This window comes from Colossoma macropomum, unplaced genomic scaffold, assembly GCF_904425465.1.
Source record: "Colossoma macropomum unplaced genomic scaffold, Colossoma_macropomum, whole genome shotgun sequence".
Taxonomy (NCBI): Eukaryota; Metazoa; Chordata; class Actinopteri; order Characiformes; family Serrasalmidae; genus Colossoma; species Colossoma macropomum.
In genome coordinates this window covers 21953348-21968512 of record NW_023494792.1, presented here as the reverse complement: position 1 = coordinate 21968512, position 15165 = coordinate 21953348, and the positions used below count along the sequence as shown (strand labels likewise).

Sequence of the window (15165 nt, the reverse complement as noted above, 5' to 3'; positions counted from 1 at the left end):
CATCGAGGCTAACATTGCTAACAATCACTATTACTCACCCAATAGTCACCCAAATAGCCCAAATCATTTCCATAAAGATGTATCGCCAAAACGTCTCTTAAACCACATCCAAATCTTCCTGTGATCTGTAAAAATCAACAAAAGCTCACTGTGTACCTGAGGGCTGTAGACAGTCATTTTAGACTAGTACAGCAGGAGTAGAATCAGTTTTAGTGACAGTGACCCTCATAAATATGGATGAATCTGATCCAAGATTAGTCTTGTTTTGTGATACCAGCCCTGATCTGAAACGTCTGCAGTTTCTTTCATTTTTATAGCTCACAGTAAGTCATACTGTGTCCTAAAACAAACTGACTAATCTGAGTGACCTTAATTAAGACCTGGCTGCAATTTGAGTGGGTTTAGAGAAGTTTTGGTGATGTATTTTTATAGAGGCTATTTGGGTGACTATTGACTTCTGCTCTTTTTTAGCCATGTTAACCTCGTAGCTCCAGTTCTAAACTAAAGAAGAACATGTCTTGCCTGATCGAGTAGATCTGGGGTAAGTGGAAAAAAAAGTGAAAAATTGTGTAAATTAGTTTTTTTGACAAACTATTCCTCTAAGGGGTTAATGTTGCTCATCTGTCACAGCTGTTTAGCAGTGATCACTGGAGTCTTTTTCATGCTTCTCCGTTCTGTATTTCCATTCCCTTGACAGCTGCAGATGGTGTTGTGGGTTGGTGGCGTGCATAAAGCCATGGCGCAGAATTTAGCAGCCACTCTTTTGTCAGGCAACATCTCCTCCACTATCCATTCTCGATTCATTATTTATATATAGCAATGCGACAGAAGTCTTTGAAGCCAAAACAAGCAGCTGTCATCTGAATACAAATCAGCATCATTTACACCTTCGGATCTTTGAGTGTTCTTCATTCGCTGTCCTTAAGAATTTGAAATGTGAGCTGTAACAAAAAAAAAAAAACAGATCCTTGTATTTTGACACTTGCCTGCTGCAATTCTCTGCATCTTCTTATGGCCTACTTTTAAGGAGAAGCTTTAGCATATCCTAAAAAAAATGGTTAGAAATGCGGTGGTTTGATGTGCACAGTTTGAAATGTAGGCCAACAAAAAGAAGGGGTGTGGGATGCTGTTTGGGCAGAAAAACCAAAACCCCAGACTCTTCTGAAGCCCATTGGACCGCTAGAGGGAGAGGATCCGCAAACGCCCCCTACTTTCCCCGCTAGCTGTTGTTTCATTTGTGTTGTAACCACAGTTTGTTTTTCTCAGTCAGAGTCACTTAATGCAGTATACAGACTGTGCATCATCATGAGTAAAGCTGACTTAGACTCCTTGGTTATACTAAGGCCTTTAAGACCCAGCCCTGTTGTTCAAATTTGTCTGGAAATTTTAGTGCACATTTTCTATTTATTTGCTTGAGTTTAATGTATTGTAAAAAATAGAACATAGAATAGAAAATGCGCTATAACTTTTGTGCATGCCATAGTTTGTTTTTTTTATTTTTCCACTATGTTAAATATAGCAAATAAACAGTAACTGTGCATTAAAATGTGCAGAAGTGTGTTCTCTGTAGAGGATGTGTAACTTCAACAGAATCAACAAAACATATCATTTGACCAGGGGCACCCAAACAAGTCACCCTCCAACATTTTCCCAAGAAGGGCATTAAACCGAGTGTTTTAAACTTTCAGTTTTCTCTGTCAACTTTTTCCATTTCCATTGGGCGTAACCCCCGGTGTATTGCATATTCATGAAATCATGATATTCATGAATCACCACACATTGATTGACAGCCTCTTTGCCAAAAGCAATTTTGTTTAACAAACAGCTCAGCAGAATTACAGTTAACTGAGTAACAGGCTTTCAGAAGTTTTATAGCTTTAAGCTTAAATAATTTTTTTTCATAAGGATTCATGAAAAAACTGCAAAATACAAAGAAAAATATGTTACATGCAAGCAGGGCAGTAACTAGGATCAAAATGTAAGTCCATTGCACAGAAGAGTGACCTACATCATACAGTGACCAAACAGCCAAATATGTGTTTTACACCAACTGTCAGTTTCTCCTTTAGCTGTTTTTTAACCAAATCATTGCTACTTTATTACTCTTCCGTAATTGTACTTTTTCCTTTCATTTATCCCTTTCCATAAACTGCCATTACTGTTCCATAATTTCCAGTTACCCTGTTTAATTTTATTTAATTAATCATTTAATTATTTATTTACCCATTTATTTTCAGCTGAAAGCACAGGCTGAAACTTAGATACACTATATCAGTTGATAGTTACATTGATTTTATTTCGATTTTATTTCATTTTCCTCTCTCTGTCTCTCTTTCTGTGTCTGTCTCCTTTGCTTTTTTGCTCTTCCTGCATTTTGCAATCATAATCTGTTAATTACCATCATAAACTCTCACATTTTTCTCATAGCATGTTGTATGCTAGCTTATAGTATAACTCATGTGCTGCATACCTGTAATGTTACATTTCAATAAGTCAGAGTTACTCCGGGTAGCATTAGCATAGCGTCTTGTACAGAGATAAACACAGCGGGCAGGTCAGTCTGTGGTCGAATCACAGCTGCTCTGAGGTCAGCTGAGAACCAGTCACTGCTAATTATGTAATTTTGTCACTGTTTGCACATTAAATCTCATAAAACCTTTTCAAAAATCACAGAAGACTTTGGCGTGCTCATTCAAGCTAGTTACAAACATGACGGGTGCTGCCCATTAGCCCAAGGCTTGAGGCAACTGCAGATATCAACTGTTGCTTTTTTTATGCTAACAGGGTTAAATGCATAAACAAGTTACTCACAAAAGGAAATTTCCAATGTAAAAATCACGTGGCTGGCACATCTTCATGATTATATGACAAAAAAAAAAAAAAGCTCATGATCTTACTGTAATATCCATGCCTGCTTTATTTTATGTTGGTTCAGGCTGTGGTTGTAGATTGAAATGATGACAGACAAAAAGCACCAGACAAGAAAAAACATTCACTTCAGACAAAGAAATTTGAGCTATTTTAGTTTAGTCTCATTATTTGGAGTCAAGCAGACTATAACTAACTCTTTTTTGCATCCTAAAATGTATTTGCGAACTCTTTTTACTGCATTTTCTCAATAATTTTACTGTCCAGTAGAGCAATGTGGCAGGGCAAGTTGATTTCGGAGCTCATAAATATGCAATATAAGGTTGTCTGTGATTCACTATAGACAATTAGTGTCATGTATGACGTTTGAGACAAAACCAAATGATGTGTAATTAAGAGAAAATACTGTGCTGGGCATTTACATTATGTTCCCACAGCAGGCCGAATATTCTCCCAAACTAAAATCAGTAGAAGATTCCATCCAAGAGAAGATACTAATGATTAATTGAAATTTCTATGTTTCTTAGCTTTGCATGATGTAACCTATCACTTTCTATCTGTGGTCATTAGTGTCTGGTCAGAAGGTTTTAGATTAGCTCTTATGTCCTGTGGTAAAGAAGGCTTTACTTCGTAGCCATAGAGTTTGCATTGTTTGAGAACTGAACTCTGAGAAACAGATGTATGTACCCCTAGATGTATTTCTTCGTTTAGTTTCTTTATTGCCAGCAAAGTAAATGTAAATGTGAAAGTGTTCTTCTTTGACAGTATTATAGACTTAGCGTGGGATTTCTTCCCTGCTGACTAAGCTCTTTCTGTCTCTCTCTCTCTCTCTCTCTCTCTCTCTCTCTCTCTCTGTTGATTTTTGTGTTGTGGAGTTCACCAGGGTCTTGATCTTCAAAGCTGGGCTCATCCCAGGAGGAGACAGAGGTGTGGCTCAGCTTAAAATCCTCAGCGCTTCACCCTGTCACAGCGCTTGTTGCCAAGAGAATTGGTCCTGTCTCTGTGATTAGGATATCAAAGAGAGTCACAAGCAAAATTTAAATAAATGCAAAGATTCTTTAACACAACAAATCCCTGTCTTTGCTACTTCTTAAGACTTTTTGAAATGTTTCCAGAACACACTCCACATGTGTAAAAGTGCTGGCCTCATGCAAACACGTCATTAAAGTCAAACTGATGCGCACTGTAGTAAAACCAATGTGATCAAATAAAATGCAAACCTCAATTTCACAAAAGGTGGAATAGTATGTGCAATGCTAATAAAACAGAAAGAAGTGATTAGCCTATTTGGTTTGAACTGTATTAAACTGAAAACAATATAAAACACAGTATTTTATGTTTTACCTTACACATTTTATTTATTATTATCATTATCATTATTATTATTATTATTATTATTATTATTATTATTATTATTATTATTGTAAACATATTCTCATTCAAATATTATGCATGCAACACATTTTAAAAGTTGGGGCAGAGGCATGTTTACTGCTGTTTTACATCACCTTTAAACAACCTTTAATGAATCATTTCAGGACTGAAGACACAAAAGGATCCAGATTTGAAAGCATAATTTTGCCAATCTTCTGTTATCCAAGTCTGTAGTTGTGCGGCTGTTTGGTATTTTGCACTTCATAACACGCCACACGTTTTCAGAGGGAGAAAGGTCTGGACTGCAGGACGGCCAGTCTAGCACCCACACTCTCTGATCACATGTAGAATGTGGCCTAGTGTTGTCATGTTGAAATAAGCATATGTTGCTTCAAAATGTGTAAATGTGTGTCTTTCAGCATTAAAGGTACCTTCACATGGGCAAGTTACTCATGACATGGGCACAAATACCCACCCACACTATGACAGTCCCTGGATTTAGATGGTCCTTTTCTTCTTTGGTCTGGAGAACACTACATCCATTATTTCCATAAACAATCTGAATGTGTGACATTACAGGTCACAGGCATTCAGTTGTGGTTTTTGGTTTTGGTCTTTTTATGCACAGAGATTTCTCTAGATTCCCTAAATCTATTGATAGTAGTATACACTGTAGAGGGTGAAATACCTAAAATCATTGCAATCGCTCATTGAGAAAAATTATGCCCTGAGCCAGAGCCAATCAAATTCGACAAGTAAATGAGGTCATACATATTAAAGATGCTCTAGTTGGCTGTCAGAGCTGAGTGGTTCAGGATTGTGTGGTATTATGAATCGCTACTGCCAGTTTTAAAAGGAAACTCACGGCCTGCCTCACATCACACAGGCAGTAAAACTCACCAGTAATCCTGTATCCACGCTATTTGCTCTTAACGGCATGGTACATCTGTCAGTGTGCTTTATGAATCTGGCCCAAAGAATGTCTACCTTATTAAAATATTCTGTTGGCTGGGAACAAGACTGTGTGTGAAGAACGGTATCATCAAATAAATGTTTTAGTCATACTTGTAGTTAGTTCAATTTAAAAAGCAAAAACTAAATAACTATAACATTACAGGTTATGAGGGACAGATGGCCTACATGAGAGTTGGGTCCAGTCATTTATTGATTCATTCTGAAAACATTTTTCTAGGAAGCCAAAAAAACAAAATATTCAGGGAAAAACACACTGACTCAGTGTACTGAAATTCTACTTTGGTGAATTAATTGCAGCAGAAAAAGGCCATTTCACCGTCTTTCAGAGCATTTTAAAGCACCCGCTCAATTAGCCTACACAGCCCTCTTCAGCTGCTTCTGCTGGGAAAAAGCCACTACAGACCAAAATAACATCAGTCGGTTTTGGGAACAAGCGCGTGTTCATTATAAACAAAACCAAAAGATGTTCAGAAGAAATGGGAAAAGAGTGCATTTGGTCTTTTCCTCCAGTGCTTTAGTCAGACAGGCCGGGGTTCAGGTGAAGTCAAGTGGCGTGCTTTAGATAAGTAACCTGCCTTTTCAAGGACCTACTAATTGCCACTTCATGCGGAAAAAGTTTCCTTGTAAATATGTGTACTGTCCTTAGAGTGGCTAAGAAGACTTGGCAAGTACAATTCTCAACTGAATCCAGCTAAGAAGGATGCATAAGCAAAGAAGCATCCACAGACCTTATTCAGATGGCAGGGAGGTGATTAGGCTCAGCACTTTAATATGGAAATGTAATGTAAAACAACTGAACAATGACGTAGAACATGTTTTGCAGCAGTTGTAATTACAGCTGCCTCAAAATTAAGTAATTATTAAAAATAATTGGTTTAACTGAAAAACAAATGTGGGACTGTGTCTTTCATTTCTCAGAAACAAAAAGAAGAGTTTCTCCCAGTCTAAATATCCAGTAATTCAAAGATAATAGAGTCCAGACCAATGTAGGAATATAAATGTTAACATCTGTCCTAGTGGTTTCTATCAGCCTCGTTTGGATAACAGAGATACAGAATACTTCGATTCAAACTATGAAAAACTGGCAAGATTTTAAACCACACATCCTATTTAAAAAGAAGAACAGGGTTTAAAAATATGGGTGTGGCAACCGCAACTGTTTTATTTATTTTTTTTAATTTAATTTTTTCTTTTCACATTATTACAAAAGCAACTCATCAGTGTAAGTGTGAGTGAAGATGTCTTAGAGACAAAATAAGTGCTATGGTAACAAAAAGATTTGCCATATTAAACATAAACGTTTATGATAAAATACACTTTTATTCAGAGCATCATTTTACTGGCCTACTTTCATGAATCAGTCTGTCTTGTAACATATTTTCCATCTACTGCTGTTCTAAAGATCCCTCCAAGGACAATAAAACACAACATTCAATCTCTCCCTTTTTCTCTCTCTCTCGCTTCAAAATCTAGGTCAGTTAAATATTACAATGTTAAAATCTCTTGGAATCTGTGGTCAAAGTTTATGGTCTTACCACTCAAAGAAACATGTATCAGCACAGCATAGCACACCTAAAATGGCAAGGTATTTGTCTTCAAAAACTGTGAAGCATGCATGTGTTTTTCAATGTATTTCAGTATATGTACGATATAAAATATGCAGACAGGTGACAAATTAAAGTAAAAAACTAAATAAATAAGTAACCACCATGAGTGCAGGTGCTTCCAGACAGGTGTACTGCATGATACTGTTGCTACACCTCTGAATCATGATGATGATGATGATCTCCATGGACAACCCACACCGCATCCACACCTCACACCTCAGACTGTAACTTCAACGTAATCTAGCAATTCTATACCTGCACTTATAGACTGACATCTTGTACATCTTATATATACGCCAATCAGGCATAACATTATGACCACCTCCTCGTTTCTATGCTCATTGTCCATTTTATCTGCTCCACTTACTATATAGGTGCTTTGTAGTTCTACAATTACAGACTGTAGTCCATCTGTTTTTCTGCATACTTTGTTAGCCGCCTTTTACCCTGTTCTTAAGTGGTCAGGACCCCCGTGAGCAGGTACTATTTGGGTGGTGGATCATTCTCAGCGCTGCAGTAACACTGATGTAGTGGTGGTGTGTTAGTGTATGTTGTGCTGGTACGAGTGGATCAGACACAGCAGGGCTGCTGGAGTTTTTGTGCTGCAGACTCACTAATTGCATATATGGAAACGTGTACAACTGTATATATCATAGCCTTTATTTCATAACTTACATTACTGTACAAAACTGTGCATTGGAAATGGTGCAATACTGGTGTGTATTAATGTGTATATTGTGTATATGTATCTATTTAGTGTCTAATGTATATATATATATATATATATATATATATATATATATAATTTTTTTTTCATTTTTTATATACTTAAGTACTACAAGGAGGCTACGCACCTAAGATTTTCACTCACCTTCGCACCTGTGTAAATGTGATGTCACAATAAATGTGATTTGATTTGATTTGATACAAGTCTCGAGGAGGATGAGTGATGCAGTCGCCTTTGTCAAAGAGGCAAACAGGCAGTAATAAATAAGTTTGGTTTACAAACTTACTGTGTCATGACTGTTCTTGTTATTGATTATCTTAAAGTGACAATGTGCAGTTGACCATATACACTTACACATATAAGCCGCAGTTAATTAAGGTGCATTATTTATGTTCTGTGCTCATATTCTGACAGCAGGAGGACTGTTTACTCTGTAACATCAGAAACAGGACATTTTAAAGAAACATTTTCATGCCAGCATGGCATGACTCAGTCTGTCTGGTGTGACGGCATGACAAAAAAACGGGCATTTTACCTAATTTACTAATGAAAAAATCCATAAAGAGCGAGTTTATCCCTAAACTTTTTTTGATTTTAGCTTCCACTACCTTCTCGCTCTCGCCTTGGAACTGGTTTTGTGAAGCCCCATAACACACCGCGCGCAGTTGTCATGGCGGCTCACTGGTGAAGAAAGACAGCGGTATGTTGTCGTTACAGTGCTGAGTCTTCTTTAGCGGTTACCTTAATCTCTTATCACTTATGTCCTTCCTTAAAGCACACGAGACTGGTTTTCCCGTAACGTAACTGTTTAAACGTTGGTAGAGTCGGTTAGTGACTCCGTTTCGCTGTCTGATAATGAAGTGTAACTCGGTTAGCTAGCCTGTGTTCGCTGTAGCCAGGCAGGCTAGCACGGAGTTCAGTTCGCTCACTCAGGTTTAGTCCCTGTTTGTCTGATTGGAACTGATCAGTCTTTTTGTATCTGACTTGTTTTGACTGGAGTTGTTGTTTTCATGGAACAGAACGACTTAAACGGCGTAAGACGGAGGACATCACCACAGACAACACGTGAAGATGAGTACTCAGGTGACTTCAGTTTCTGGCTAACCTAGCTAGGTTAGCTAGATCAGCTAACTCGACTGTATTGTCTATGGAGAGTTTGTTCAGAATGTGTTTCATTACCTAAAATATCCAGCTGTAACTATCCAGACCTTAGCTTTCCTGCTTGGCTTTATTACGTTGTTCTTACACTCTCCTCTTTTTCAATTCAGTACAGCATACTGTTCAAACAGGAGCATGGTAAGTGATGTTAAGTGTGTTCATGATAAATATGCCAATGGATTTGTATTAATTAATTCATAACACGTCTCTTAACGTCTCGTAGGATTGTAGTCACGGTATTCCAAAGCTATCTGACCTGTCAGTGCATGAAAGCAGTATTTTCTGTTGTGTTTCTGTGCCTCTATGACTGTCTCTGTTTCTGTAGCCCATGATGATGCCATATGGACAGCAGCTTGGGGAAAAAGTGAGAAGGATGGATCAGAGACTATTATCACTGGCTCTCTGGATGACATGGTGAAAGTGTGGAAATGGTAATGTGTTCTTGGCAGGTTATGTCAGTATGCATGGCTTCAGTCATTCCTGCATAGTTAATTGATTTTCCTCCTCTTAACACATGAACAAATTCTGGCAATTAACTGCAGAGGTAAATCCTGTGTTTGAGTAGGAAAATAACCAAACCATCAAACTAACCAATCTGCTCATCTTCGAGCCACTAGTTTATGTTCCATAGTTTTGTGTTAGTAATATTCCTTTGCTGTGTTCTTGACTGCCTCCTACAGGTCAGATGAAAAGTTAGAGCTGCAGTGGACTTTGGAGGGACATCAGCTGGGTGTGGTGTCTGTGGACATCAGCCACAGTGGCTCCATTGCTGCCTCCAGCTCCTTGGATGCTCATATCCGACTCTGGGATCTGGAGTCAGGCAAACAGATCAAATCCATGGATGCAGGGCCAGGTAAGAGCTGCATAGAGTAGACTTGATGATTGTGACTTGGAAGAAAAGTTGCCTTCCCAGCTTTATTAGTGTAATGAATACTACTCAGGATACAGATAGACCTTGTACATACCCTACTGTATGTTTGGCAAAAGAGAGTATAATTTTTATATGGAGAGCCTAAGTTGGTCACATTAAGAGTAGCAAATGCACATTTGTGTCAGTAGCTTTTTTTTTTTTTTTTTTCATAAATAGTGAGGTCATCTTGCTCTTTATTAAATTGTGAAAGGTTTAGGGTGCCTAAAATATGCTCACCAAGCAATTTCCTTCAGGAACACTATACTAATACTAGGCAGGACCTCCCTTTGCTCTCAAAACAACCTCAGTTCCTCATGATATGGATTCCACAAGATTTTGGAAACATTCCTTTGAGATTCTGGTCCATGTTGACATGATTGCATCATGTAGTTTCTGCAGATTTTCAGCTGCACTCTCATTCTGCGAATCTCCCGTGCTACCACATCCCAAAGGTGTTCTGCTGGATTCAGATTCAGTCACTGAGAAGGCCACTGAAGAGCGCTGAACTCATTGTCATGTTCATGAAACCAGTTGGAGATGACTTTTGCTTTGTGACATGGTGCATTATCATGCTGGAGGTAGCCACAGAAGATGGATAAATTGTGGCCATGAAGGGACGCACATGATCAGCAACAACACTTAAATAGGCTGTTTCATTCAAGCGGTAATTGATTGGTGTTAATGGGCCCAAAGTAAACCACAACATTTCCCACATCATTACACCACCTCCATCAGCCTGGACTGATGACACAAGGCAAGTTGGGTCCATGGATTCATGCTTTTGATTCCAAATTCTGACCCTACCATCTGCATGTTTCAGCATAAATTGTGATTCATCAGACCAGGCTACGTTTTTCCAGAGTTCAACTGCCCAGTTTTGGTTCTTGGCTGACAGAATTGGAACTCAACATGGTCCTTTGCTGTTGTAGCCCATCTCAAGTCAAGTCAAGTCAAGTCAAGAGGCTTTTATTGTCATTCCGTCTATGTACGAGTACACAGTGGAGCGGAATTATGTTCCTCCAGGAACAACAAGGTGCAGCAAGGAACAAAAAGTACAAAATTACAAAGTGCGAACGTGCAGACATAAGAGTGCAAACAAAAATTAAGCTAGAAACAATACAATAAATACGATAAATTAAACAGACATTAGACACAGTTAACAGACCAGACAGCGTAGCACCGACACAGTACAGATTTCTGGACGTGAAGTAGTGGAATAAGGTGCAGAGATATTTAACATGATGTTGTCTGTAAGTTACGTCAGATAACATACATATGCACAGCAGTTACTGAGGTAGTAAAACAATTACAATTACTGAGGTAGTAAAACAGTTACTGAGGTAGTAAAAACAGTGTAAACACAGTGTAACACATCTGCCTCAAAGTTTGACATGTTGTGCGTTCTGAGATTTTTCTGCTAACCACAAATGTACCTAGTGGTTATCTGAGTTACTGTAGACTTTCTGTCAGCATTGCATCATTCTGAGTAAACTCTAGAGACTGATGTGCATGAAAATCCCAGGAGATCAGCAGTTATAGAAATACTCAAACCAGCCAACAGTCATGCCAGGGTCAAAATCACTGATATTTTGTAGTATATTCTAAATATGCAAAAACATTTATTTTCATGTAATCAAAAAAATAATTATTTAGTTATTCCCACTGTTGCTGACATGTTTTGTTTGTTCATATTATCCCAGAAAAATATTTAAGGATATTCTATTTGATGTCCCCAGGGATTTTTTTTCTCATTAATATTTATGATAATTATTTGATGATCATTAAATAAAATTTCAGCATTCTTTCTTTGTTCACTTGATTTGTCACTCTTCGTGATTTAGTGTAAAATATCTTAATGTCTTGCTTACCGTCCTATTTTACATTTAAATAATCTGATTACCCTGACTCATTTAAGATAAGTGTACAAACCATTGTTAATGTATTTGAAAGTAGGTTAATCTATTCTTAAAGGCCCTGTGGAATCAGAAATTGTAAGAATCCTGTCAGAAAATGCATAGAGGTGCATTCTAATCCTCTTATGATTTCATCTATGCATTCAGTCTGATTCTTTCTTGTCACTCTGCCTAGTATGATAATAAACATACTGATCATAATCATGATCGTTGATTCCGACTGCAATAAGGGGAAAATCAGTTCATTTAATTCACAGCTTTACCATGTTCTACTAGAGGCGTGTCCTCCATAAGCTGCCTTGGGCAAGAGCACATGGAAAGGAACACAGGGCTCAGGGGATTCTGCTAATGCTACTGCAGGTGTGTCATGTGATGTAATGACCTCTTCCTTCTCATGTTGCAGTTGATGCCTGGACTGTAGCTTTCTCCCCTGACTCCAAATACATCGCCACAGGCAGCCATCTTGGGAAGGTGAACATCTTTGGAATTGAGAGTGGAAAGAAGGAATACTCCCTAGACACCAGAGGGAAGTTCATTCTGAGTATCGCCTATGTAAGACATCCGCCATTCTACCCATACATAAATTGTGACGAGGTGACGAGAGCTATATTAACAATCTGGAGGCAGTTTAAACTGCATAATGAATACTATTGAGTCACTGTGACAGTAGCTCATGTTTCTAGTGGAGAGTTAGCAGTTGGTGTCTGTTGACACCCCCAGTTCTCTCTGTGTGTTCTCTTATCTCTAAATAGAAATTTTTCTGGCATTGTACATATTATTCTCATGTACAGGTTAACAGGATGTATGAATATGTGAAAAGAAAATATAATATCTGAAGTGAGGTTTCTGTCTCTCACTTATACTCTTCTCTCTCTTTCTCTCTCTCTCTCCCCTTCTGCTTTTCCTTTCCCAGAGCCCAGATGGAAAGTACTTAGCCAGCGGTGCCATTGATGGAATCATTAATATCTTTGATATTGCAACTGGGAAACTGCTGCACACGCTGGAAGGTAAAATTATGCTTCAAATGTCCTTGATGTATTTTTAATGAAATATGTTAATCTAAGACCAAGCCCTGATTTTGGTTTGTTTTTTGATTATTTATTTATTTATTGTGATCTTGCAAGAGGAGTTGGTTGAACTGTTCTGTTAAATTTATCAAAGCGGATGGTTTGGGGATTCCAGTGGAAAAGTGTAGGGCATTTGCCCAGGCATTTCCCCTGCAGTCATAACCTCAGGTCTCCTGCTTTTGGCACTGTTTTTTTTTTCCTCTCACTGTGATTTATACCTCTCCATCTTTCTCATTTCTTCCATCAGTCACTCTCGCTCTGTTAAGCATATGAGCATGAGTGGAAGACTGTGACTGGAGAGAGTTTTATGGTAGCACTGTTTATTGGGTCTGCTAAGACTTTTAACTAGGCTTGCAGGATTTATATATATATATATATATATATATATATATATATATATATATATATATATATATATATATATATATATATATAAATCCTGCAAGCCTAGTTAAAAGTCTATATATATATATATATATATATATATATAATATATATATTAGACCCTGTCTTTGATAGAAGGGTAATTTGAATGGAATTATCCTTTGACAGATCTCTTTCTAAGGCTCTGGTGAAGCTCTCAGTATGTTGCTGCACTGTCTATCTCTTTATCCTCTCCACAGGTCATGCTATGCCCATCCGATCTCTCACATTCTCTCCTGACTCTCAGCTCTTAGTCACAGCCTCAGACGATGGCTACATCAAGATTTATGATGTGTAAGTCAAGCTCTGAGATTGTGGGGCTCATTATGCAGATGTGATGTTATGCTGTCATGTGACTTCTGAAGCTTCTGTTTGTTGGCATTTTGGTATTAAATTGTTACATTCTGTGAACATTTCCTGCAAAAAAAGAGATAATAGTTGTCTTCACTATGTAGTACTTTTCACAGTTAATGTGCATGCAGTTAATTAATGTTTATGTTTATGTTAATGTTATAGGCAGCATGCTAACCTGGCCGGCACGCTGAGTGGACATGCATCCTGGGTGCTTAATGTGGCCTTCTCACCTGATAATACACATTTTGTCTCCAGGTAAGAACAGAATTTCCTCTAATGAATGATCTCCAAGATGGGACTGATCTGTTCTAAGGACATTTGTTGGGTAATAATGTAATATTTTTTCTGTCCTTGTTGTCTTCAGCTCATCAGATAAAAGCGTAAAGGTGTGGGAGGCAAGCACCAGAGCATGTGTCAACACATTCTTTGACCATCAGGACCAGGTGTGTTTCTCATCTTCACTTTCTGCATGGCTATTTTTTTTTTTTCACTACTGTGCTTTGTCATTGTGGAGAATAGGAGCGGGCACCCCACATCATTGGGGTATTTTTGGAAGCCTCAGAGCTGAGGCATGCCTCTTCGTGTAGACAGGGGAGAGGATGAGATTAGTATCCTCAGACGACCTTCCTATGTCTTCTCTTTTGTAGATAGAGAGATGCCTGACTATATTAGCTGAGCTGTCATTTTAGTTGCGCATGTTATGTCACTGTCAAATGGGATTAGCCACTGTCACATTAGCAACTAATAGTGAATTTGTATGTGGCTGAAGGCTGATTTAATTCTCTCACTGGCTATAGATGCATTCGCAGACGATTTAAAGGATGTGTATATATGAGACATGTGATGTGTTTTTGTAGGTATGGAGTGTGAAGTACAACAGCACTGGCTCGAAGATCATTTCTGCTGGGGACGACCGAGCAATCCACATATATGACTGTCCCATGTGAAGCACCTAAAGGAACCGAAATCTCCTCCTTTACATCAGAGCCACTGGGCAGGAAGGCCTTGAGTGTGCTAATCCAGGATCAGCTATCCCCTGTTCATATGTAACTAAGTTTAGAATATAAATATGACCAAATAAGGATATGAAAGTCAAGACTGATCCTAGATCAGCACTATTAATATAAGAAGATGCATACAGTCCCTGCTGATTCTTAAGACATGGTTTTCCCCGTTCAGCCTGGACAGCTTTGTGCTCACTTCAGCTCACGGTCTGGAACTTTCATCCACCTCCGGCAATGAATTCTGTATCTGGTCCTCTCTGTATAAACAGAATCCTTTCTGTTTCTGTGAGCTATGATTCTGTCTGCTGTTGAATGCTGCAGAAAGCTCTGCACTGCTCCTTTTACCAGCTAGCTTTGGGTCAATCTGCAAAAAAGCAGTGCCTGCACACACTGTGTCTGAGATAATATGGGAATGATCATTTTCTTTTTTTATTTTATGGTTTTGTGAACCATTGCCAACTTGTCAGACATTAAACCTTTTTTAAATACTTCTGATTTGTTGTGCATTTTCTCTCTGTTCACAGAATTTAGGTGTCTCAGATGAGCGTAGACTATTTCGAAGTGCTAATATGTGGTGGCTGACACCAACATCCATTCAGTGCAGTACACCCTCTGCTGGACTTATTTCATTACTGCATGCACCCATGCATGGAGTCCAGCGCCTGAATAAAGTACTTGTAGGCGCATATGTGATCCTTCTTAAGGGTGTTACTTTGTTTATAACAACAGAAACAAAAATTGTAAGCTTTATGCCAAGGTACTGGCCTATACAGTGCTGAGACAAA

The 15165-nt window shown here is 38.3% G+C and overlaps 1 protein-coding gene across 1 annotated transcript; it reads left to right on the top strand.

The window, feature by feature from the left end:
* Nucleotides 1-8182: 8182 nt before the first annotated feature.
* wdr61 (WD repeat domain 61) lies at nt 8183-14871 on the top strand. Its single transcript, XM_036576575.1, has 11 exons — nt 8183-8251; nt 8571-8634; nt 8820-8847; nt 9035-9140; nt 9390-9562; nt 11936-12084; nt 12446-12539; nt 13223-13316; nt 13539-13631; nt 13741-13819; nt 14234-14871. Exons 2-11 carry the CDS (start codon nt 8623-8625, stop codon nt 14321-14323), a joined length of 918 nt encoding a protein of 305 aa, XP_036432468.1. The 5' UTR covers nt 8183-8251; nt 8571-8622; the 3' UTR covers nt 14324-14871.
* The last annotated feature ends 294 nt before the right edge of the window (nt 14872-15165 follow it).

Bases quoted from the DNA above. Each gene is read 5' to 3' on its own strand.
- wdr61 (XM_036576575.1), top strand. The intron at 12,085-12,445 runs GTAAGACATCCG...TTCCTTTCCCAG, and splicing joins TCATTCTGAGTATCGCCTAT to AGCCCAGATGGAAAGTACTT. The intron at 12,540-13,222 runs GTAAAATTATGC...TCCTCTCCACAG, and splicing joins ACTGCTGCACACGCTGGAAG to GTCATGCTATGCCCATCCGA.